We start from the raw sequence: 26,375 nt of genomic DNA, 5'->3' as shown, positions 1-26,375 counted from the left end.
TTGGGAGCTGTCACAATAGGGGACCAGTTAAGAGAAAAGCAGGCTTACGTAATCAGAGTTGTGATTTAAACCTGGGACAGGGGCATGTTGAAAATGGATTAAAAGCAAGTAAGTTTTGATTTCCTTGTGACGGTTTTGTACATTGCTGTTAAATGTGTGAAAACAACTTGTCTACTGCGTAAATCCTGGCACATCTGAGTCGAAACGTCGGTCGAAGCATAAACCGTCACCGACTCCGGCATTTACACGTTTTCCAGAATCAAAACATGAATGCTTGCGAAGAGAAGTCGATGAAGGCTATGCCTCTCGATTTCTCTAAAGAGAATATCCAATTACCATGAGGTATATAATATTAAGTAATTCACCGTAGGACTGCGTACTCCTTACAATATTGCCGTGATGTAGGCAAATATCACGAAAATGATAATACATGTACTTTTTATAATCGCGATCGTTTACCCATAAGATATGAATAACAGAAAATTTAAGTCTCTATATATGCATTTTACTTTTCAATAGAGAATTATCTGCCCATAAGATTTTACTTGCATGTTTGTAGCCTATCACCTTCCGAAGACTGTTATTCAAAATGTGTAATTTGCCAGCGAAATTAATCCAAACTGATATTATAATTGACAAAACTCACTAATTTGTTTTGGTGTCAATGTAGTCTTCAAATCTTTTGAAGAGGCATCTGTAAAATTGATTTGTCTAATCAGAACATGAATATGAATTTGTAGGTGCCTGTGTGATTAAGAGAATAAGACCCAAGATAGTTGAACCAGATGACGCACGCCATGGGAAGGTACAGATTTCCCAGACAAACACTTGCATTTGGAAGTTGACGAGTATTATGCAATATGTCTGGCTAAAATTCAAAGCACGCATACTTTATCATATGTTTATATCAGCACTTTGTATTGTAATTTACAAATGACAAGATTCGTTTTAAAGTTGATGAGAAAATAACGCAAAACTGGTAGCTTAATTTTTATAGCTACTTGTATGTTCCCATTTATCCAATACACAAAAAACTGTTCACCTTGTTGTACACATTTACAGAATTCGTTATGGAAGTGTTGGCCCACGGGGCAGTCGTACGACACCCACTGACTGATTTCATCCACAAACTGTCTATATGTTCCATCACCAGTAGAGGAAAATGCACATCCTAGAGGAGAGAGGAACAAGGGATAACTCTGTCTGAAAGGTGTCGCTTGATAAAATGTATGAATATTCTGTATTTACATATAGTTTATGGTTTCAGACGTATGAAACATTTGTTTTGTTACCTAACGCTGAGTTCTTAATGATCGTTCAAAACTTATATATTTTCTCTGTTGCGTCGTATACTAAGTTCATTATGAACATCCATTGTTTTCTATTACAAAGATCGTGACGCAGACAGTTTTTCAAGTTTTTCTATCCACTGACCTTGACCTCGTCTAAATGATCTTGTGCTAGGGACTTGGTATATCCTCGGGTCATAAGCAACGTTTGTGTCAAGTATGACCATCTGTTGTTGTTTCGTTACAAATCAATGACTCAGATTCAAATCTTAGAAAGTGTTCTCAATGGTCCCAGAAAGTTTGATTTCATGGACATCTACTGTGTATAATTTGTTGATTTTCTAAATAGCTCTGGTAACTTGACTTGTGAATCAGTAAAGTTGTCATATTTTCACATTTTGAGCATTTCACCATTTGTCCATACCAAGGAAATTTGTGACTTCAAAAAAAAGCCATCAAAAATATTTAAATTGATGTTTCTACTATTTTTAAGTAAATCCACCACAAGTGAAAATTGTAACAGATAGATTTTTATTGTTATCACAGACATTATTTTAGACACTCCAGAATAATCCCAGTTTCAGAGGATATTACATATTTCTTATGAAAATGGAAGCTGAGCCTAATTTCAGAGGATATTACATATTTCTTATGGAGATGGAAGCTGTGCAATGGAAAGGTCCTTTGCCATGGCAACAACTAAGAACTTTTGTCCAATAAATATGATAAAACATTGGAGATATTTGGTCCGTTTTGGGGGAGTCAATGTAATTCTTACATTAAATACATGGTCTGTTTAGGGAGAGGGCTTAAATAGGCTATGCCTGCTGCCCGATCCCATTCACTTTGTGAATGAAATATAGTTTAAATTAATTATATGGTCTGTTTTGATTTCTTCATGAATCGCCCTCTGTCTGACATTTTAAAAAAGTCGCACTTCAATTTTGCATATAAAATATTCAACCCCACTAAATCAGCGATTTCTGAATAGAGTACCAAGTTTACCGCACATTTGTGAAGACTGTATCTTAAATATGATGGGGGAAATGTTTCCATTAACAATTTTAATTTCCTTAAAATAAAACAAACGTAAATAAGTTTTATACGCCCAAATCCCTGTTCTATAATATAAATGTCAGAGCCATGGAATTACCTGACAAAGATAGCCGAAAGAGAGATTGATAGAATCCTTCATTAGTACGAGTGTGGGGTTGGGTAACTGAGTAATGCACTAAACTATGGGTAAAATATGAGAAAAATAATCCTTATTTATGTGGAATAGGGAAATTCCACCTCTGGAACAAGATTCGACAAAGCCTAGACTGCGAACCTTTTTCCCTCAACTGAAATTCGATTTCCATACCCATACTAATGAAGGATTCTATTAAACCTTTATTCATTTACGTTGTTTCACAGACAACGTGCACAAGTTGCTGTACTAAGTATTTGGAAGCATGAAAAAATAATGGATATCTTAATGGTGTTGTATACATTCTATATATTAGAACGTATCTTATATTTCTAGGCCTACGGTGCATATACATGTTTCTATGTTTGAATGCATCATGGTGGGGTTTTTTTTTAAATACATACTGTTGAATAGATCTATTGATAGTAACATGCTACTGCAGTAATAACAGTATACTGTTTGACTCATTATAAAGGATTTCCTTGCTCTAATTAATCAATCTTTGAAGTACATACACAAACGATAGTGTTGGCTGTGAACATGCATTCAGTGTTTATTCTAATTACAAACAGGGATTCGTATTGTAAATTTAATTAATAACATAGATCGCAATAATTGTATGAACCAATTGTCGTGTTAGCACTTTGAAAAGAATGAAAGGGAATCATCAATATCAGTTCAATCATTAGACGTGCGTAATTAGAAGTGCGTAATTAGATGTGCGTAGATACGGAGGTCAAATGTTTACGTAGGTGTCAGAGAGTATGGAATATCCATTTAATAAGTACATGTACTCTTTATGCAATCTAGCAGAGAGTATAGAATATCCATTTAATATATGTACTCTTTATGCAATCTAGCAACATTCGTAACAGATGTATAAACAAATACGGAACAATGGTAATACAATGTATTACAATTTGGGCGATTCGTGATTGTTTATCGAAAATATAACGTTTTTTTATTTCGATATATACTTCTAACTATAGTTCAGTTATTTTTCATAGATATTTACATTTGGAAAAACGACTTTAGTTTCCAATAGCTACACAGATCCACAAATTACAAATCTGTCAAGTACAGCTACACAAATCCACAAATTACAAATCTGTCAAGTACAGCTACACAAATCCACAAATTACAAATCTGTCAAGCTACAGCTACACAGATCCACAAATTACAAATCTGTCAAGTACAGCTACACAAATCCACAAATTACAAATCTGTCAAGTACAGCTACACAAATCCACAAATTACAAATCTGTCATGCTACAGCTACACAGATCCACAAATTACAAATCTGTCAGGCTACAGCTACACAGATCCACAAATTACAAATCTATCAAGATACAGCTACACAAATCCACAAATTACAAATCTGGCACGCTACAGCTTTTCTTTTCAATAGCTACACTGATCAACAATGTACCAGTCTGAAAGACTTTTTACTAATAGTTAATTTACCACTCTGAAAGGCCTTTTTACCAATAGCTACACTGATTAACAATTTACCCATCGAAAGGCTTTTTTACCAATAGCTACACTGATCCACAAATTATCGATCTAAAAGGTTACAGCTAAACTGATCCACAAATCACCGATCAGAAAAGCTTTTTTTACCAATAGCTACGCTGATCAATAAATTACCCATTTGAAAGGCTTTTTACTATTAGCTAATTTACCAATTTGAAAGGCTTTTACTAATGGCTAATTTACCCATCTGAAAGGCTTCTTACTAATAGCGAATTATCCATTCTGAAAGGCTTTTTACTAATAGCTTCACCGATCCACAAATTACCGATCTGAATGGTTTATTCATAACATACCTGTTCTTTTCCCATCTTTGCTTGAATTAATTCCTACAACATTAAAATTTTACAGGAACTGGGTTACGATACTGTGTGTCATCATGTCAGTATATACATTTTTAGTGCAGAAAATATGATTTGTAGGAAAAATTAAAACCTGATAAACATGTGTTCGATTAAGATTATCTACCCTATTACTTGCATTTTCTACTCTGTTAATACTTTATTAAATGCTATTTACACTTTATCAAATTTTAACCACACGTCTTTGCAATACACAGTTCTAGGGCGATAGAAATAATATTGGCATGCAACTTCGTTTTAATTTTATCTAAATTGTTGATATTTTCCCCACCAGTATATACGCATGCGCAATCATCTTCACTAAAGGCGTGCTCAACAGGACAGTCGTAGTACACCCAGTCTCCAAGAGTGGCTAAAAATTCCATATAGCCATTGTTTTTCTGTACTTTAAGGCAACCTGGAAAAGAACCAGTTAACATATTCTTTATTGAAAATATTTTTCCTCTCCAAAATACGTTGAGGAGAAAAACATGTTCCCCATACTGCAAACTAAAACATTGTAACAAGAACGAGAGGCCCATGGGCCACATCGCTCACCTGAGTCACCTTGGCCCATATCTGAAGACTTTCCATATATATTTGCATGTAAAACCTTAGTCCCTATTATGGCCCCAACTACCCCTGGAGGCCACGATTTTTGCAAATTTGAATCTACACTACGTCAGAAAGCTTTCATGTAAATGTCAACTTCTTTGGCCCAATGGTTCTTGAGTAGAAGATTTTTAAAGATTTTCCCTATATTTGTATGTAAAACTTTGACACCCCACCCCCACCCACCCCCACCCCACTTGTGGCCTTATCCTACCCCCGGGGGCCATGATTTGAACAAACTTGAATCTGCACTATGTCAGAAAGTTTTCTTGTAAATATCAGCTTTTCTGACTCAGTGGTTATTGAGAAGAAGATTTTAACTATATATTTGTATGTAAAACTTTTATCCCCCTTGTGGCCCCATCCTACCCCCGGGGGCCATGATTTGAACAAACTTAAATCTGCACTATGTCAGAAAGTTTTCATGTAAAAATCAGCTTTTCTGGCTCAGTGGTTCTTGAGAAGAAGATTTTTAAAGATTTTTCCTATATATTTGTATGTAAAACTTTGATCCCCTATTGTGGCCGCATCCAACCCCCTGGGCCCATGATTTGAACAAACTTGAATCTGCATTATGTCAGGAAGCTTTCATGTAAATCTCAGCTCTTCTGGCTTAGTGGTTCTTGAGAAGAAGTTTTTCCCTATATATTTGTATGTAAAACTTTGATCCCCCTTGTGTCCCCATCCTACCCCCGGGGGCCATGATTTGAACAAACTTAAATCTGCACTATGTCAGAAAGTTTTATGTAAAAATCAGCTTTTCTGACTCAGTGGTTCTCGAGAAGAAGATTTTTCCTATATATTTGTATGTAAAACTTTGATCCCCTATTGTGGCCCCATCCAACCCCCAGGGCCCATGATTTGAACAAACTTGAATCTGCAATATGTCAGGAAGCTTTCAGGTAAATTTCAGCTCTTCTGGCCCAGTGGTTCTTGAGAAGAAGATTTTTAAATGACCCCACCCTGTTTTTGCATTTTTGTGATTATCTCCCCTTTGAAAGGGACATGACCCTTCATTTTAACAAACTTGAAAGCTCTTTACCCAAGGATGCTTTTGGCCAAGTTTGGTTGAAATTGGCCCAGTGGTTCTGGAGAAGAAGTCGAAAATGTGAAAAGTTTACAGACAGACAGACGGACGACGGACAAAATGTGATCAGAAAAGCTCACTTAAACCTTCGGTTCAGGTGAGCTAAAAACCATTGTTTTGATTTGTTTAGTTTTTGAGGGTAGAGGAGGGGTCTTTGTTTTGTTTGTTTTTATTTTGTTTTGCTTTATTGTTTCGGTTTGGTTTTTGGTTTCTTGTTTGTCTGTTGTTGTTTTTTTATTACATATCCAACTGAAGTGCCAAAAACAACACAAATTTCAAAGACAGAAATACAATTATACCATTGAGACAGGTTTAATTAATCCATCTGCTTTATTTGCGATCAGTGTTAACATCACCAAATACAATATATTTACATTCAAAAATATTTTGTCAATAATGATTATTTGCTAGTTCATTATATTCTCATATAGAAAACTCGTGCTCACAAAGAGGTTTGTTTTGTATGAAAAATTATTCATTAAGCAAAAAAATCTATCTTTTTCATTTCAAATGTATAAATACAATGAATGCAAGTATATGCATAATGGACAGTACCGCTTACAAAAATTACCACATGATTGCATTATCTCAAACGACCTAAATATATATTCCTTACGAACCAGAGAATAAAGCACTATTAGTCTATTCTCGCCAGGTTACATACAGCTTTCTCTGTCTATTCTCACTGGGTTATGTACAACATTCTCTGTCTATTCTCACCAGGTTACATACAACATTCTCTGTCTATTCTCATCAGGTTACGTACAACATTCTCTGTATATTCTCACCGGGTACGTACAACTCTCTGTCTATTCTCACCGGGTTACGTACAACTTTCTCTGTCTATTCTCAAACATAATCAACTCACCAGAAGTGCTTTTCTCCGAGTCTCCCGGATGTTTACCTGGAAGAATCATTGCTAATGTTAGAGTAATCGTTAATGAATTTATTACTTATTTATGGATCAACTTCTTGTCTGAAAACTGGTGGAAAAATCAAATTTTTAAATCAGAATTCTTAAATCAGACAAAATCCAAACTCCACGTTACTGCGCTACATTTGCACCTTGATCTCTGATGATTTTTTTGATAGTTTCTTTTTTAAAACCTTTCTGATGTCAAGAAAATTTGGACGAATTTTTCTTTTCTTTACCAAAGACTGAACAAGATGTGACCCAAAACTGAACTTAGTTGTCATAATAATGATGCGTGTATATTTAGTAATGATAGTAATATATGTTGCAGACACATAAAATAAGGTGGGCCGGGAGGGGGTGACAAGATTAACACGTTCATGATATATTTAAATGCAATTTTACATATGTAAAGTAACATATATTGTCTGATCATCACTCCCCTTTTTGGTAGTAGAATGTAAGCTTCAACTACTGAGCTGAACCAATGTAGTGAAGGACTAATGACCATGCAAAACTTTGACCCCTTACTGAGGCCCCATCATATCTTTGACCCCTTACTGAGGCCCCATCATATCTTTGACCCCTTACTGAGGCCCCATCATATCTTTGACCCCTTACTGAGGCCCCATCATATATTTGACCCCTTACTGAGGCCCCATCATATCTTTGACCCCTTACTGAGGCCCCATCATATCTTTGACCCCTTACTGAGGCCCCATCATATCTTTGAACAAACTTGAATCTGCATTACCTGTGGATGCTTGCATATTCATATCATTAATCATTGCACTGTTGCTCAAGAGAGAAATTTTTTAAAAAGTTATACATAAATATTATTAATGTCAATCCCATATCATCTTCAGATTTCGAGATATTTCCTTAACGCTTACACCAGAAGTTGGGACGTATTTGTCGGTGCTGTTACATGTAGTTACGCTTACGATATTATTTGCAAGTTCTTTATCAAGCTTGAAAAGGTTACATATTTTCAATGTAAAAACAAGTTTCAATATCTTAATGTTATGGAGTACAGTGATTTATTTATTTGTCTGTTTTGATTTCGATTCTTTTCTTTGCTTTTTGCTGTTGTTGTTGTTGTTTTTGAATGTATGTTTTATTAAAAGGTAGGGTCGAGGAAGGGGTGTTGCAGCCGGACTTAAAAAAATTATTCACAGGAACGTTCTAGCATATCTTTCTGAGTTAAACGCCATAGCTGGCAATTTTACGAGTGTATGTACAAGAAGCAGTTTTGTTTTGTTTGTTTTTTAAGTTGGTTTTTTTTTTTTTTTTTTTTACTTAATTTTATCTTATTTTACTGGGTATTTGATTTATTTAAATTTTTATTTTATGATAAAGGAATGAATAAACAGACGCATATGAGTATAGAAATACGTTGAAAACACGAAAAAATATATCATGCAGTTGTGTACATGTTCTTGAAAGAAATTACAATACTTGTTAAAATGAAATGAAAGTTGATCGACAAAAAATAAAGTTTTGATGTATATATTCACAACAGAAAGGTTACACTACATTTATTTTAACATGTTCAGTTCAATGGCACCTGACAGAGGTTGAACTGCAGCGAAAGTTACCACTGCATTGACAGAAACCATCTACATATTAACGAGACTTCATCAATGATAATAATCATAAGTGCATATTACATATAGGTTAAAAAGATAAAAGGTATGCTTACATTGCAATAACTTTTTTCAGTTTGTCAGTATATGTTGATTTATAATTTCTAGTTAGTTTGAAACTAATCACGCTTCGGTCGTCCTACATATTTGAAAAGTAATTGCGTTACAGACCCTGAGGCCCACGCAGAAAATGTATAAGCGAGTTTAAACCGGATGTTGTGGGGGAAAGCCAGCTTGCGCATGCACAAGTGTATGTTTATCTGAATCGGGACTCACCGGTAGCCTAGGTCACGCAAGCCGTTTGACTTCCCACTGCATTGACAAATGTGTAGGTGACCTAGACTAGCACGACGACTGCTGAACTGTAGATCGCGGGTTCGAGTCTAGCAGGCGTTTTAAATTTTTCTCAGATTGCTTTCAACTAAAACTGCATTTTTTTACTAAATAAAGTAGATTTGAAAGTTTTCAATTTCAAAATATTGCTGTACATATCCTCCACTTTTCACCCATATCAAATTTCTCGGGTGTAGCATACCTCCTTAAATAAGGTTAACATGTTGTAAACTTCAAACTAAACAGATTCCTGGTTCACGTTTTTTGAAGAAAAAAATATTTTTCATCTTTTATTTTAAAAATACTTCCAACACGTCTGACCTATTTGCTAATTTAAGTAAACACTCTTTCTGTAAAGGTTTTAGTGAGAATTCGATTTTTAAATCTGGTAAAACTTTGTTTATCTTCTGTTCGACTGCATCCGTCATCGTTATGCATCAACCAATCAGCTGCTTTATCAGAATTCGGATAAGCCTCGTTATGTAGTGTAAATGTTTATCGTAGAATGCTCCTAGACGTTTGTCTCGTAGAACACTGCATTGACAAACGTGTAGGTGACCTAGACTAGACTCACCGGCTGCTATGAGGAAAAATTTAGCTTGATGATGCGAACTTTATTTATAGATTGAAACCTCACAGGGTAGCATGAGACCCTTTCCATGGGGGACATGCACAAGTACATGTTTATCGGGATCTGCATTTTCACAAACAATTGTCAAAATGTTCTGTATGGTTTGTAAAAAACAGTTTTTAATTTTCTAAACCTTCATAAAATATGTATGCACCACTGGCTGAGATGAACTAAATGAGCATATTTTCTTCGATATGTACCTGTATATATCAAACAATTGGAATTAAATAATATGATTAGTTGAGCAGTGCATGGTACAGAAATAAAAAAGACCGCAGTACAAGTGTTAGGAATAACAAAAGAAAACATTCCAGCATCTTGGCTATCGGGGTAATTTTCAAAAACTAAATACTAGAAATACCTAACTGTGATATTCAATTTTCTGACTAGAATTATAAATTACCGTCATGATGGTCTGGCTGTGTCGGGTTTGGTGTCGTCACACGTGGCTTGGGTCCTGCAAGTTGCAATTTTGATATATAAATTAACTGTAACTCAACTAACCCGAAACTACACTGCCTTTGGAACCTTCATACACTGCATGATTCACGTTGCATACTGCTTGGTTTTTTTAAATGTCTTGTGTGTATACTAGTACATGTACATAATACTTTGTACGGCTATTCTTCACGATAATTAAAAGACTAGGTTTTTTGACATCTGCTTTTTCAATAAAAATGGAACTGTTCATATCTTGGGATCAGTCATTCGAAAATTTAATTCTATACTGGAGTTATGAGATTGATCACTGTTCGTTATCTTTATCTTTTTATTAAACACCACTCTGATTCTACACAAAAGTACTCTGAAGATGATATCAAAAAGATGCTGGAGTTCTTCATTGATAATATCTGCGCGATCTTTGGTGATCTGTCTGTAGGAATTCCCATGGGCACGAGTTGTGCTTCTTTATTAGCTGACCTGTTTTTATCTTACATTTTATTCAAAATGTTCTACAAGAGAAGAAAAAATCTTTTGCTGTGACATTCAACTCAACATTTAGATATATCGATCAACAATGTTTAATTTCATTCTTACGTTGATTCGATATGTCCCAGTGAACTCAAAATAAAAGACATCACAAAATCTTCCATATCTGCTTCATCTTTGGATATTTATTGAACATAGATGTTATTAGCAAACTGATAACTCAACTTTATGACAAACGGGGTGATTTCAGCTTCTCCATAGTCAACTTCCCATACTCATGTAGCAATATTCCATTATCACCTGTATATGGTGTTTATGTCTTACAACTCATTTTATATGCTAGGGCATGTTCTGCGACAAATAAGTTGATGTTACAGGGATTTCATCAGTTTCGTTTGAAGTCAGCATTTCGATTCTATGGTCGTTATAATGATCTTATTTGCAAATCCAACCTCTCATTAGGTCTAATGTTGTCTGACGTGTTTCATACCAATTGTTAGGCAGTTTTGTATGCTGATTTTGACTACGGATTACTCCGTTTACCTGATCAAGATAGGGGGCTCGCAGCGGATGTGACCGGACAACAGGGGATGCTTATTCCTCCTAGGCACCAGATTCCACTTCTGGAGTGTCCAGGGGTCGTGATTGGCCTATTCTTAATTTCGTATTCATTATGGGATTTATGAGATAGATCTTTGTTCGTTATCTTAACTTTTCATTGATAGTTTGAAGGTGACACAAGAGGTACATGTAATGGCAGATAATCTCAGTGAAAAAACTGTACTAATTTTTACTCAGTGTAGTTTGATTTAATCATTAACCAAAGAAAATGTTATTATTGCCAACTTTTTAAAGATGTCAAACATACAAAAACAGAAGTATATTACGTCAACATCAGAAAATAACAGAATAATAGAAATAAATAAAAACTTGTTGAAATGGCAAATTTTAAATGTCAACTGTTAAAAAAACTGCTCATTCATAAATATGTATAGAATTAATTGTATTGTTGATATCAGAGAAATCATACAGTAGAGAAAATACCAGCATAGGAGTTATTCCCTTTGACAACATTTTTTATCATAAATAATTGATTATCTATGGAAAATTTAAACTTTTTCAGTATCAAGAGTTTACCAGATTTTTTATTTTATCCAATGAATAAAATTCCTCAGAAAGATATATATCTATCGCTCGCAAAGTTTAATTTATAAAGATATTTGCAAAATCCTATGACATCACATGAGGATCGATCTACCTTAAAATGATTTTTTAAAGATATTTTCTCGAAAACCAGCATGACACCTTTAGCCTATTAAGTTTGGCTGAAGAATTTATCATGACTTTTAAATTGAGGATTTGGATAAATTTATCTAAAATACAAAATATGTAAGTGGACTTACTTTCTTTTTCACATTTGCAACTGTCTGTCCGGAAGGACGTTCCTATGGGACAGTCGTAGAAAATCCAAGTTCCCAACAAATCCACGAACTCCTTGTATCCCGTCTGGTCTGGAATGTACTTGCAACCTACATGTATATTGTAATTTGTTTGGATTCTTTCGAGAAAACAATTATCTTTTGTCACAAATGGTAAAAGCAGAATTGAAGTTGTACATTTGCAGTGAAGGGTATCATTCATTATAAAGTACAACAGTAACATAAATTTGATTGAGACAAGAAAAAAATATCATTACACCATAGAAGACACTTTCATAAACAAATGCATTTCATGCAGATTGGCCTGTGTAAACTTCTAACTTTTTGCGAAAACAGTTTAAGACAAGAGAATACACTCGTGTTAGAAATAACTATTTTAGAAAAATAAATATCTCAATATGTTTGATGTTCTGTTTTCAATGTAATTTTGTTTATTCATTTGATTTTACGTGCCACAATAATAAAAACTCAAGTTTGATAGACATTACCCGCCCTTTGACAGGAACACGTTTGGATATTGAATTCAGTGTGAATTGGACAATCGTAATCCACCCAGCCGTCCACTTCATGGATGTACCGTCTGTATCCGCCAAGTTTGCCAACAGCCTTGCAATCTGTGGTGCAGAATCGCAGATACATGAAAATCAACCAACCCCCTTTTTATTTACGAATATATTACAATATTTACAGCATATATGATTTGTGCAGCTGGGGTTTTCTGTTTTAAAACGATGGAAAATTCTACAGACAGGTTAAGTTCGACATGGCATGCATGCGCCAAAGATCACATAAACTTAGACCTGCAGTGGTCACCATGGATAGGGATTCTGTTGATACTGGAAATGACGTAGTTACCACTGGTTGTACCACGTGGTCAGTAATCTGGATAGCCGTCTCGCCACCGCCTGTTAGAAGATAGTTAAGCATGACTAGACTTAACTGAAATTTTGTACATACACTTGGCTTCTTAAAATTACATAAATACTTATTGACAGTTTGAATCATATCAAAATCTTATCTCAACATGAATTTTCTCGACTTCAAATTTTGATATAATATGGATTAGATCATTTGAAAATTTGACTCAGCTGAGTCTATTCTCAGTTGATGGTCATGAAGCTAGATGTGAATGCAATGTGAAAGCGCTTGGAATTTTGTAAAGAAAGACAAACGAAAATTAATATGGTGTTTAACAACAGCGTTTATGGAATATCCGTGCTGCTACCTTGGAAGTGACCTTGACCTTTATCAAAGTGTTACATAATCAACTGATAGGAAAAGGAATGGACAGACGCCAAGTTGACGGGATAAATGTGTCTGTCATGACAAAAAGAAACTGAAGTTGATCAAACAAGATAAATGTACCTTCATTGACACATTTGCACAGATTGGGACTATAAATGTGATTCTTTGGACATTGAGATGTGACCCAGTCTTTGATTTCTTCGATGAAGGTTCTGAAGGATGTTAAACCAACAGCCTCATGCTTACAATCTGAAAATGTCAAATTGTAGTCTGATGAAAATTCTAAATGTGCATTACCCTATCAACAGTCTCGTGCTTACAATCTGAAAATGTCAAATTGTAGTCTGGTAAAAATTCTAAATGTTCATTACCCTATCAACATTTTGAGGGGGAAAATCCTCTTCTATTCTACATTAGATAGCTATATTGATCAACTTACTTCACAATAGTGTGAAGCATTTATGTAATTGCATTTATCCTTGATGTTTCTTGATAATAAAAAAAAAAAGATAGATACTGTGATACCAAATAATCTTTCAACTTGAAATAAAACACAGTATCAGTAATGTGTATGTAAGAAGTAAGTTAAATAACACACAGTATCAGTAATGTGTATGTAAGAAGTAAGTTGAATAACACACAGTATCAGTAATGTGTATGTAAGAAGTAAGTTAAATAACACACACAGTATCAGTAATGTGTATGTAAGAAGTAAGTTAAATAACACACACAGTATCAGTAATGTGTATGTAAGAAGTTAAACAACACACAGTATCAGTAATGTGTATGTAAGAAGTAAGTTAAACAACACACAGTATCAGTAATGTGTATGTAAGAAGTAAGTTAAATAACACACAGTATCAGTAATGTGTATGTAAGAAGTTAAACAACACACAGTATCAGTAATGTGTATGTAAGAAGTAAGTTAAACAACACACAGTATCAGTAATGTGTATGTAAGAAGTTAAATAACACACAGTATCAGTAATGTGTATGTAAGAAGTAAGTTAAACAACACACAGTATCAGTAATGTGTATGTAAGAAGTAAGTTAAATAACACACAGTATCAGTAATGTGTATGTAAGAAGTTAAATAACACACAGTATCAGTAATGTGTATGTAAGAAGTAAGTTAAACAACACACAGTATCAGTAATGTGTATGTAAGAAGTAAGTTAAATAACACACAGTATCAGTAATGTGTATGTAAGAAGTAAGTTAAATAACACACACAGTATCAGTAATGTGTATGTAAGAAGTAAGTTAAATAACACACAGTATCAGTAATGTGTATGTAAGAAGTTAAATAACACACAGTATCAGTAATGTGTATGTAAGAAGTAAGTTGAATAACACACAGTATCAGTAATGTGTATGTAAGAAGTAAGTTAAATAACACACACAGTATCAGTAATGTGTATGCAAGAAGTAAGTTAAATAACACACAGTATCAGTAATGTGTATGTAAGAAGTAAGTTAAATAACACACAGTATCAGTAATGTGTATGTAAGAAGTAAGTTAAATAACACACAGTATCAGTAATGTGTATGTAAGAAGTAAGTTGAATAACACACAGTATCAGTAATGTGTATGTAAGAAGTTAAATAACACACAGTATCAGTAATGTGTATGTAAGAAGTAAGTTAAATAACACACAGTATCAGTAATGTGTATGTAAGAAGTAAGTTAAATAACACACAGTATCAGTAATGTGTATGTAAGAAGTTAAACAACACACAGTATCAGTAATGTGTATGTAAGAAGTAAGTTAAACAACACACACAGTATCAGTAATGTGTATGTAAGAAGTAAGTTAAATAACACACAGTATCAGTAATGTGTATGTAAGAAGTAAGTTAAACAACACACAGTATCAGTAATGTGTATGTAAGAAGTAAGTTAAATAACACACAGTATCAGTAATGTGTATGTAAGAAGTAAGTTAAATAACACATAGTATCAGTAATGTGTATGTAAGAAGTAAGTTAAATAACACACAGTATCAGTAATGTGTATGTAAGAAGTAAGTTGAATAACACATAGTATCAGTAATGTGTATGTAAGAAGTAAGTTAAATAACACACAGTATCAGTAATGTGTATGTAAGAAGTAAGTTAAATAACACACAGTATCAGTAATGTGTATGTAAGAAGTAAGTTAAATAACACACAGTATCAGTAATGTGTATGTAAGAAGTAAGTTGAATAACACACAGTATCAGTAATGTGTATGTAAGAAGTTAAATAACACACAGTATCAGTAATGTGTATGTAAGAAGTAAGTTAAATAACACACAGTATCAGTAATGTGTATGTAAGAAGTAAGTTAAATAACACACAGTATCAGTAATGTGTATGTAAGAAGTTAAACAACACACAGTATCAGTAATGTGTATGTAAGAAGTAAGTTAAACAACACACACAGTATCAGTAATGTGTATGTAAGAAGTAAGTTAAATAACACACAGTATCAGTAATGTGTATGTAAGAAGTAAGTTAAACAACACACAGTATCAGTAATGTGTATGTAAGAAGTAAGTTAAATAACACACAGTATCAGTAATGTGTATGTAAGAAGTAAGTTAAATAACACATAGTATCAGTAATGTGTATGTAAGAAGTAAGTTAAATAACACACAGTATCAGTAATGTGTATGTAAGAAGTAAGTTGAATAACACATAGTATCAGTAATGTGTATGTAAGAAGTAAGTTAAATAACACACAGTATCAGTAATGTGTATGTAAGAAGTAAGTTGAATAACACACAGTATCAGTAATGTGTATGTAAGAAGTAAGTTAAACAACACACAGTATCAGTAATGTGTATGTAAGAAGTAAGTTAAATAACACATAGTATCAGTAATGTGTATGTAAGAAGTAAGTTAAATAACACACAGTATCAGTAATGTGTATGTAAGAAGTAAGTTAAATAACACACAGTATCAGTAATGTGTATGTAAGAAGTAAGTTGAATAACACACAGTATCAGTAATGTGTATGTAAGAAGTTAAATAACACACAGTATCAGTAATGTGTATGTAAGAAGTTAAATAACACACAGTATCAGTAATGTGTATGTAAGAAGTAAGTTGAATAACACACAGTATCAGTAATGTGTATGTAAGAAGTAAGTTAAATAACACACACAGTATCAGTAATGTGTATGTAAGAAGTAAGTTAAATAACACACAGTATCAGTAATGTGTATGTAAGAAGTTAAACAACACACAGTATCAGTAATGTGTATGTAAGAAGTAAGTTAAACAACACACACAGTATCAGTAATGTGTATGTAAGAAGTAAGTTAAACAACACACAGTATCAGTAATGTGTATGTAAGAAGTAAGTTAAATAACACACAGTATCAGTAATGTGTATGTAAGAAGTAAGTTAAATAACACACAGTATCAGTAATGTGTATGTAAGAAGTAAGTTAAATAACACACAGTATCAGTAATGTGTATGTAAGAAGTAAGTTGAATAACACACAGTATCAGTAATGTGTATGTAAGAAGTTAAATAACACACAGTATCAGTAATGTGTATGTAAGAAGTAAGTTAAATAACACACAGTATCAGTAATGTGTATGTAAGAAGTAAGTTAAATAACACACAGTATCAGTAATGTGTATGTAAGAAGTAAGTTGAATAACACACAGTATCAGTAATGTGTATGTAAGAAGTTAAATAACACACAGTATCAGTAATGTGTATGTAAGAAGTAAGTTAAATAACACACAGTATCAGTAATGTGTATGTAAGAAGTAAGTTAAATAACACACAGTATCAGTAATGTGTATGTAAGAAGTAAGTTAAATAATACAGTATCAGTAATGTGTATGTAAGAAGTAAGTTAAACAACACACAGTATCAGTAATGTGTATGTAAGAAGTAAGTTAAATAACACACAGTATCAGTAATGTGTATGTAAGAAGTAAGTTAAATAACACACACAGTATCAGTAATGTGTATGTAAGAAGTAAGTTAAATAACACACACAGTATCAGTAATGTGTATGTAAGAAGTAAGTTAAATAACACACACAGTATCAGTAATGTGTATGTAAGAAGTAAGTTGAATAACACACAGTATCAGTAACATGTATGTAAGAAGTAAGTTAAATAACACACACAGTATCAGTAATGTGTATGTAAGAAGTAAGTTAAATAACACAGTATCAGTAATGTGTATGTAAGAAGTAAGTTAAATAACACAGTATCAGTAATGTGTATGTAAGAAGTAAGTTAAACAACACACAGTATCAGTAATGTGTATGTAAGAAGTAAGTTAAACAACACACAGTATCAGTAATGTGTATGTAAGAAGTAAGTTAAATAACACACACAGTATCAGTAATGTGTATGTAAGAAGTAAGTTAAATAACACACAGTATCAGTAATGTGTTTGTAAGAAGTAAGTTGAATAACACACAGTATCAGTAACGTGTATGTAAGAAGTAAGTTAAATAACACACACAGTATCAGTAATGTGTATGTAAGAAGTAAGTTAAATAACACACAGTATCAGTAATGTGTATGTAAGAAGTAAGTTGAATAACACACAGTATCAGTAACGTGTATGTAAGAAGTAAGTTAAATAACACACAGTATCAGTAATGTGTATGTAAGAAGTAAGTTGAATTACAAACTATGAATATCAGGAAGACATGTATTATAGAAATTTAATGTTTTGAATCCCCAATATACATTACACAAACTAGACATTTATTCCTCAAATGGTGAAACGAGGCAAATTACTATAGAATAGAGGTTCGACTACACACTTTTTTATGGTGGGTATAACAAAGTCTCTCTTTTGGTAATGTCCTCGCATGCCTTACCTTTTAGGACACATTTGCATAACTTGGCGCTGTACAAGAAGTCACTCGGACAATCGGACGTCACCCATTCTCCCAAAACGTCGATATATTCTTTAAAAGAGGACTTATCCACAGCTATGAATGGACATCCTGAAATTATATATACATGTACATGTATATACATGTGTGTGTGTGTGTGTGTGTGTGTGTGTGTGTGTGTGTGTGTGTGTGTGTGTGTCACTTAATTTAATTTAATTTACATCAATATTCCAAGATTTATGCGGAAACAATTTTATTCTTTTAGAATAATTGGATTACATTTTGCACAACAATTGATGAAACCATTGTTCTTTGTTGCTATAGATACAGAAATATTGTTACCGTTAATGTTCTTTGTTGCTATAGATACAGAAATATTGTTACCGTTAATGTTCTTTGTTGCTATAGATACAGAAATATTGTTACCGTTAATGTTCTTTGTTGCTATAGATACAGAAATATTGTTACCGTTAATGTTCTTTGTTGCTATAGATACAGAAATATTGTTACCGTTAATGACAATATTTTCTGGCTCACATCTACAAGCAGATTGTTTGAATACGTGCTCCGGAGCGCAATCTGAGTACACCCAAGTCTGCATGCTGGCTATGTATTCTCTGAATGAGGATTTCCCTACAGCAATGTAGGGACATCCTGCAAAGAAATGGCATTTAAATTCATATTTCTGAGTGTTTGAATTATTTACTTGCATTTTTCCATTTTCACGTTTACATTGTAGGTGAAATAATGAATTTCATTTTGCATTATATCGTAAAAGTGGGTCGATATTAATATCTTTTAAAAAGAAAAATGTCAACTGTATAATCTCTCAATCTCTCTCTCTCTCTCTCTCTCTCTCTCTCTCTCTCTCTCTCTCTCTCTCTCCAGGTATTGTTTCATAGACTCTAGAAGTCAGTTTTCATGTTTTGAATTATTAAATCATATACTGACTTTTCTCGGCCAATACGATGCTTTGGCAATCCTCAAAGTAATTCTACCTGTTTAGTGTCTGTTTTACTCTGTGTGGTTTACTTACCAGCCACAATTGTACCTGTTTAGTGTGTTTTACTCTGTGTGGTTTACTTACCAGCCACAATTCTACCTGTTTAGTGTCTGTTTTACTCTGTGTGGTTTACTTACCAGCCTCAAATCTACCTGTTTAGTGTCTGTTTTACTCTGTGTGGTTTACTTACCAGCCACAATTCTACCTGTTTAGTGTCTGTTTTACCCTGTGTGGTTTACTTACCAGCCTCAAATCTACCTGTTTACTGTCTGTTTTACAGCCTCAATTCTACCTGTTTACTGTCTGTTTTACAGCCTCAATTCTACCTGTTTACTGTCTGTTTTACAGCCTCAATTCTACCTGTTTAGTGTGTGTTTTACTCTGTGTGGTTTACTTACCAGGTGGTACTTCTTCAGTTGAGGTCAACACTACTAATTAAAATGAAATATATTATTTTAAAAAACGAATTTCATACTGTAAACATAACCCGCACCATCATTACATTTAGTACCTGCAACTGTTGAAATAGGAGATCCCGTAGTTCTTATAGAATTATCATCGTCTCCATCAGGGGAAGTTCCTAGCAGGATATAATTGTTGAATGTTAAACAATATATATATATATATATATATATATATATATATATGTCCTTGTGAATATTGATTTTCTTCAAAATGTAGACATAGTAAAATTTAAGGGGAGCAAAATGTTATATTATCCATAGGAAACCTAGATATATTTGTAAGCAATTGAGGAAAAGGGTTACGGTATAATGTACAATTTCGATACCTTCTAAAACACATCCACATTTCAACTGGCTGAAATCATAGCTTTCACCACATTCGGAAAACACCCACGTTTTTAAAACGTCGATGAATTCCCTAAATGCTTTTCTTCCTTCTTTCACATATGGACATCCTTTTTAAAAAGTTAAAGCATGATATTTATATATGTTTTTCTTATTTTTATTTGAAACGAAATCGTCATGCCGTGTGTTATCTTTGTTTTACCTTCCGGAATACCGATTGTTGTCCTTGCTGTTGTGGTGGTGGCTGTTGTTTTTATCTCTTCAAAGACATTCAAAATATTCAAAATTAAATTCAAAGAATAGTTTGGGGGGGGGGTTAAACACACCCCCAAACTGAGAACACTACTGAAGTACATGTATTACTGAAGTACATGTATTACTGAAGTACATGTATTACTGAAGTCGCTAATGATACAAGTCGATATCACTCTTTATAGTATTTTTCTCCTAAATTATTACAGAACAGACTCTTCTACATTACCCCGTGGATAGAAACAGCCGCAGCGGGTCAGACTGAACTCTTTGTGATGAGGACACTGGAAGCGAATCCAACCAATTTCTGCATTAATGTATCCCATGTAGGAAATCCGGTCGTCTTCGATTTTCTGGTATTTACATGCGGTCGCTTTGTTCGTAAGAAACAGAGGGAAAATTGCTAGAATAATTACTGTTTTCATTTCCTAAAAAATCGAGATGAGCAGACAATACAGATCTGCGTTTTATCTACAGAAAATAAATGATAAATATCTTTCATTCATTGTAAACTTTTGGTGATGTCGTTATGGGTATATCAAGAAATCTAGATCACGTCCTAGAGGCACAAATGGTTTAATAGACAACTTTAAACTAAGAGTGGACATAATGCTTCTGACACATCTAGTAAATATTCACTTCACTGGAGCGAGTTTGATAGACCCTGCGTCCTTATCAAACTTACCCCTAATTATGTATGTCATGTGTGTCGAACAGAACTCAAAGGGATTTGTTAATAACTATGAAATCTACTCAATGATTATTTTCGGTAGATCAAGAAAGAGTATTTACTTTTAATTAATATATGAGATGATACAAAATTTAGAAATTTATCAGAAACATTTTCTTGTTATATATAGTGTTGATTTTGGTTTCATAGACGAAATAGAAAAAAATATTTGACGCATCTTTAAGATTTAGATACCTATGGGACTTGATTCTGTTGTTGTTGCGTTTGTTGTTGGTTCTGTTGTTGTTGCGTTTGTTGTTGGTTCTGTTGTTGTTGCGTTTGTTGTTGTTGTATTTATTCTTGTTGTTGTATTTATTGTTGAATTTGTTACAGATGTTGACCCATGACCATATGATGTCGTCTGATTCGTGTGTTCGTTCGACGATTCTTCAGAATTTGAACTCGACGTCGAATTCAAAATTGACACTGATGTTGTATTTGTTATATTTCTTTCTCTCACCGCCTCTGGCGACTTTTTGGTCACCTGAATCTGAGATTCCAAAGTGTGATTATCCTGATTGTGTTCATGGCCGTTTGTACTTAATTCACTGGAGTTGATAGAAATGGTTGGCAATGTACTATCCGAAATTTGCGATGTTGCTCGCAACAGTGTCATTGATTCTGTCAACACTGGTTTCACCGTTGATTCTGTCACTACTAATTTCACCGTTGAGAAGCGTTCGTGAGAACCTGAGGACTCCTCTGATTTCGTCGGAGTAAATGTTGATAAAATCTCACTGTTAGTGGTGGTGCTTTTCATTGATATTGAAGTTTTTGAGGGAGCTATTGTTGTTGTTTGTATGATCGGTGTCTTCTCTGTTTTGATTGGGATTGTAGAGGTGGTGGGACGTGTGTTCTCTGTTTTGATTGGGGTTGTAGAAGTAGAGGTGGTTGGACTTGTCTTCGATTTTGGCTGGGTTGTCAAATGTTCTGTTATTGTCGCTGACGAAGTTAAATTATTTTTGTTTGACTCTGTTAACATTTCTATTAAAGAAGAGGAAAATATTTCATTATATATACATTTCCAATGTTTTTGTCTTTGATATATTTACAAATTGTAATGAACGCGCTACAGATGTAAACAATCCGCATAAGAATACAGAACTACTTGATAAATATAGTACGTCTATTTTAACGTCTGAAAGAATGTTAATATAAGAAATGAATTTCACTTTGAAAATACATGAGGGTATGAACAGCAACGCTTCACGCCGGCATACTTTAAGCTTTCATGCAGAGCTTCATGAAGTATGCCGGGGTGAAGCGTCACAGTTCATACCCTCATGTATTTTCAAAAAAAAACAAACATATCTTAATTAAAGAGGTTCGCACCTGTACGAAAGTCTATTAGTATCATGTAAAAAAAAAAAAAATTAATTCACATTCCATTATCTCGTTATTACGAGAAAAGATCTCGTAATTACGAGATAATTATCTCGTAATTACGAGAAAAGATCTCGTTATTACGAGAAAAGATCTCGTAATTACGAGATAATTATCTCGTAATTACGAGAAAAGATCTCGTAATTACGATATATTTGTCTCGAAATTACGAGAAACGTTTTCGTAATTACGAGATAATTATATCGAAATTATGAGAAACTATCTCACATGACAGGAACATAAAATTTGTTTGGAGTCTTTTTCAATAGTTATTGTAAAAAATCAAGTCAACCGTAAAATATTTGAAAAGTCGAAGTTATATATAAATAATCAATTATATGTTTCAAAATAATGAATCCAAGGGCAATAACTCTGTTTTCAGTCCATTATTTATCAAGTCCATTATGCGATAAATTTCCTATATTTTTCACGAGCATTTTGTATATTTTCTAAAGAAACAGTTTCATGAAATTATTAAGAATACTATCATATCGTTTTAACCAGTTTTTGTGAAATTTTGATAATGCTGTTGAAGGAAAATTGCAATTTTCTGACGTTAATTACAAGAATATATGTGATAATTGATAAAATATTAATTAATACCGCAACATACTTATTTAATCATTTTTATTTGTTACTAAGATATATCATTTGAAGAACCAACTTAACAATAAAATATAAGATTGAACCTATAATTTTAGAGGGGTGGAATTACCTTAAACTTGATTTGTCTGTTGGTGTCAACACAACGTATGTAACACAAATCAATCATTACATAAAGTAGATACATAATCATGTCTTCTAACAATACAGATATAAAACAAAGTTTAATATATGTAATCGAAATAAATAATGACCTTCTTGCACTTTTATATGCGAAAAAAATTCATGATACCGTATAGCGGTTTTTTTCCGCGAGGTGATAAATTTGGCTTATTTTTGCGTTTAGATAGCTTTCCGCCAAAATTTCACTCGCCAAATATGCACCCATTTGCGACTTCAGTACTTGCAAGAGAGATAAACTCTTCCTTCTCCGCCAAAATTTATTCCGCTTAAATTATTAGCATACCTTTGGGTCAGCAAATCGCCAAATTTTAGACCCGCGGAAATAACTCGCTATACGGTATCACATTTGAGAGTTTAAAAGGACATATTAGGAGTAATGTCAATTTCTAAAATTATACATAGGTCTTGTCTGAAGATTTAAAATGGAACTAAAAATAAAGTGGGGATTTGAAATTTTTAAATTATTGGCGAAAATACTCAATTTTTATACAAAATTTCGAGTAAATCAGTTGGAACTTTTTAAAGAACCAGTGTTGTGTTTGGAAAATTATATCAACCAAATTTGATAAATTACAACATTTGATAAATTACAACATTTGAACACGTTCCACGTCTCAACTACTTGTATCATAAATTATAAAACTGAAATAGGGGTATAAAGATAGATGATATATCGGAAAAAACAGAAACTGTAATATCATGCAGATTTCTATTAATCACTCCTTCTGCCACAAAATATAGTCCTACCAAACCCTTTCAAAATTTGAATTGACACAAAAAATTTCAACTAGATTGGGTTCAGTAATAGATTTGTAATATGTTTGCACCAATGGGATCAGTATTGAACCCCTAAATACTTGGTTGTAGCATCATGCGCAGTTGTGCTCAAAAGCTCAGGAGCTAACTTCCTTAACTGCAGTTTGAATGGGAAAAATAACGAAATGGCATTGATATTTTGGTATTCAAAGCCTGATTAGTGCATGCAAAGGAAAAATATCTCGAAATATACGGACATTACCTTCCATTTCAGGATAGTCACATCTACACCAATGGGCTATGAATACAGTTTTCGGGGGACATGGCATGTCTAACCATTTACCCCATGGAGTTCGGCGTCGGTAATACGTGAGGCCCTTCTCCATAGAAGGCTCCAAGTCGCAAGGCACTGCAATATATCGGCCGTTTGAATAACAAAATGACAAAATAGCAACTTTAGCACACTGAACTAAGCATATCGAAATATTTTATTACTTAGGCCTAAACTTGGAAATTCTGTGATGGAAACATCCTGTCCTTTAATACTCATATACAACAGTAACGTGGACTTGTAGTAGAAATATACGTTTAGTTTAGACATGCCGTGATCATGTGATATCATTCTATAAAGCGGTGTATGCTAGAATTGTCACTTGTTTCTTCTATAAAACGGTGTATGCTAGAATTGTCACTTGTTTCTTCTATAAAGCGGTGTATGCTAGAATTGTCACTTTTTTCTTCTATAAAGCGGTGTATGCTAGAATTGTCACTTGTTTCGAAATACGGATCCTTTATCTATTTTCCCAAACTAGACAGTCATTATTTAAACATGCATCTACATTTCAATGTGGCTTTATGCAATGTTTGAAATTTGAAGGGTGACATTGTGTTCAGTTTATAAAGAAATATAATACATTGTCTCATACATTGAATATAATTATATGTTATTAAATTTTCATAAAATTCAATAAAACAAACCTAAAGATTCTTTACTCTGAACTGCACCATCGTACGCTGAAAATAAAAATCAATTCAAAAGGACAAATATTTATCACGTATTGTCATGACCACATACTGGAAATCCAATTTGCTACCAGTGATGTGTGCAATTCTTCTGATCCCTGAGAAATTGACACTTTTAATAAAAAATTTAATTTTTTTTTATTGTCATAACGGAATGAAAACTCGATCGAAGGTCAAAGTTGATATTACATAACATTGTCAATGCCGTGTGGATGTTTTACGTACTAAGGCACGGAAAACTGAGACTGACAGTGATCGAATTCCAGATGTAAAAAAAATTGTATACACATAAATACACATACAATTCACACACAAACACACACACACACAGTGTTCCCTTGGGGTAATTAACGGTAGATTAGAACCGAACATTACTTACTACTAAAATGTATCCCAAGCCATACAATAATGTTGCATGTCAATCCCCAATCCATCTCATTAATACCTGTCATAGAAACAATGATAAAGTTCTAATCATGAAGAATATGTATGTACATCATTACATGTCGTAATCTCATTCAAAATGCTGTTTTCATTTTAAGAGCTTTTAAAATTTCAACAGCAAAAACTTTTATAGCATGAAATAATGAAGATATCGAACAGTGATCAATCTCTTCGAAGTAGATTTGTTATTGGGGGAAATCTAAATATCTCAAACAAATACTTACCACACTAATTGCAAATCCAAAAGAAAAAGTGGTTTGTGTAAAGAAGTTTCTTGCACTGCCTTGCGCACTGCTCATTTGCATATCATCATTAACTTTCAGAGAATACAGAGACCCCAAAGTGTTTATTGTTACTTTTTCCATGTTGACCATATGTAGTAAAAACGACCGGAAGCCTAGATTTTTGAGATAAGAGATGGCCAGCAGGCAGAAGATGATAATCTGATGAAATTCTTGAGGTGTGTTTCACCGAGTAAACTTTTATTGTTTATTTTTTCCTTTGTTAGACTAGACTGTCGATTGATATGTAGATTTCATGTCAGAGGCGTAGATTAGTCATTACGGAATTTGATTATTTTCTACCGACTTCTTCCGTACGAAACATACTTAGCAATTTATAATGAAATTTACAAAGTGTTTCAATTTCGATTCTAGTGTGTTCAAGAATACCATCCCATAAGCAAACCAAAAGAAAGCATTACGATCACACTGTACACAAGGTTCCGCCGCGGCTCCATCCGGGGCACTAGAATGAACCACACCATAGGTACAATCTGTTTCACACTGGCTACAAGGATCGCTATGTTAATGGAAATAGTACTGAAAATTCAGTACATGTATGCATTATGAAAACTAATTTAATACGTATTGAGCGCAGATGAATTTTACTGGATGGCCAGCTACTAAAGCAAATAGTCTTTATATTTCAACAAAAATTCTCGGTTATGGATGAAACATCACATTTGATACATTGTATTTAAAGAGTTTTGAGCTGAAAATTTTCAAATTTCATGTTTCCATTTTTAATGTTTACAATGCTTAACTAAGGTATTTCTGATGGTCAGTAAAAATTTGAACATCAGTTATCGAGTTACAAGAGATACAGAGCTCACAATGCTTTGTTATGTAAACAAGGCTCGTGTC

The 26,375-nt window shown here is 33.4% G+C and overlaps 1 protein-coding gene and 1 long non-coding RNA gene across 3 annotated transcripts in view; one reads left to right on the top strand and one right to left on the bottom strand.

Annotated features, from left to right (window-relative positions):
• Positions 1 to 25,484, bottom strand: part of LOC125679981 (uncharacterized) — a 33,603-nt gene extending 8,119 nt beyond the window's left edge. For both annotated transcript variants that reach the window (XM_048919431.2, XM_056154494.1), the window contains exons 1-22: positions 25,455 to 25,484; positions 25,166 to 25,231; positions 24,742 to 24,777; positions 24,026 to 24,172; positions 21,034 to 21,822; positions 20,338 to 20,481; positions 20,059 to 20,115; positions 19,838 to 19,966; positions 19,559 to 19,627; positions 19,446 to 19,478; positions 18,555 to 18,698; positions 18,027 to 18,155; positions 13,306 to 13,434; positions 12,741 to 12,845; positions 12,429 to 12,554; positions 11,905 to 12,030; positions 9,975 to 10,028; positions 6,917 to 6,952; positions 4,642 to 4,767; positions 4,305 to 4,337; positions 1,043 to 1,171; positions 647 to 694 (exon numbers count right to left, since the gene is read on the bottom strand). In XM_048919431.2, the coding sequence (XP_048775388.2) occupies positions 647 to 694; positions 1,043 to 1,171; positions 4,305 to 4,337; positions 4,642 to 4,767; positions 6,917 to 6,952; positions 9,975 to 10,028; positions 11,905 to 12,030; positions 12,429 to 12,554; positions 12,741 to 12,845; positions 13,306 to 13,434; positions 18,027 to 18,155; positions 18,555 to 18,698; positions 19,446 to 19,478; positions 19,559 to 19,627; positions 19,838 to 19,966; positions 20,059 to 20,115; positions 20,338 to 20,481; positions 21,034 to 21,822; positions 24,026 to 24,172; positions 24,742 to 24,777; positions 25,166 to 25,220 (2,644 nt within the window). In that variant the 5' untranslated portion in view covers positions 25,221 to 25,231; positions 25,455 to 25,484. The remainder of the gene's footprint in view (positions 1 to 646; positions 695 to 1,042; positions 1,172 to 4,304; positions 4,338 to 4,641; positions 4,768 to 6,916; positions 6,953 to 9,974; positions 10,029 to 11,904; positions 12,031 to 12,428; positions 12,555 to 12,740; positions 12,846 to 13,305; positions 13,435 to 18,026; positions 18,156 to 18,554; positions 18,699 to 19,445; positions 19,479 to 19,558; positions 19,628 to 19,837; positions 19,967 to 20,058; positions 20,116 to 20,337; positions 20,482 to 21,033; positions 21,823 to 24,025; positions 24,173 to 24,741; positions 24,778 to 25,165; positions 25,232 to 25,454) is intronic.
• Positions 33 to 20,449, top strand: LOC130051807 (uncharacterized). Its single transcript, XR_008800065.1, has 4 exons — positions 33 to 108; positions 741 to 805; positions 1,063 to 1,227; positions 20,318 to 20,449. It is a non-coding gene; the product is annotated as an uncharacterized LOC130051807 (long non-coding RNA).
• Positions 25,485 to 26,375: the final 891 nt, after the last annotated feature.

The sequence above is a fragment of the Ostrea edulis genome, chromosome 2 (genome assembly GCF_947568905.1).
Source record: "Ostrea edulis chromosome 2, xbOstEdul1.1, whole genome shotgun sequence".
In the NCBI taxonomy this organism is placed as follows: domain Eukaryota; kingdom Metazoa; phylum Mollusca; class Bivalvia; order Ostreida; family Ostreidae; genus Ostrea; species Ostrea edulis.
This window is presented reverse-complemented; position numbering and strand designations above follow the sequence as displayed.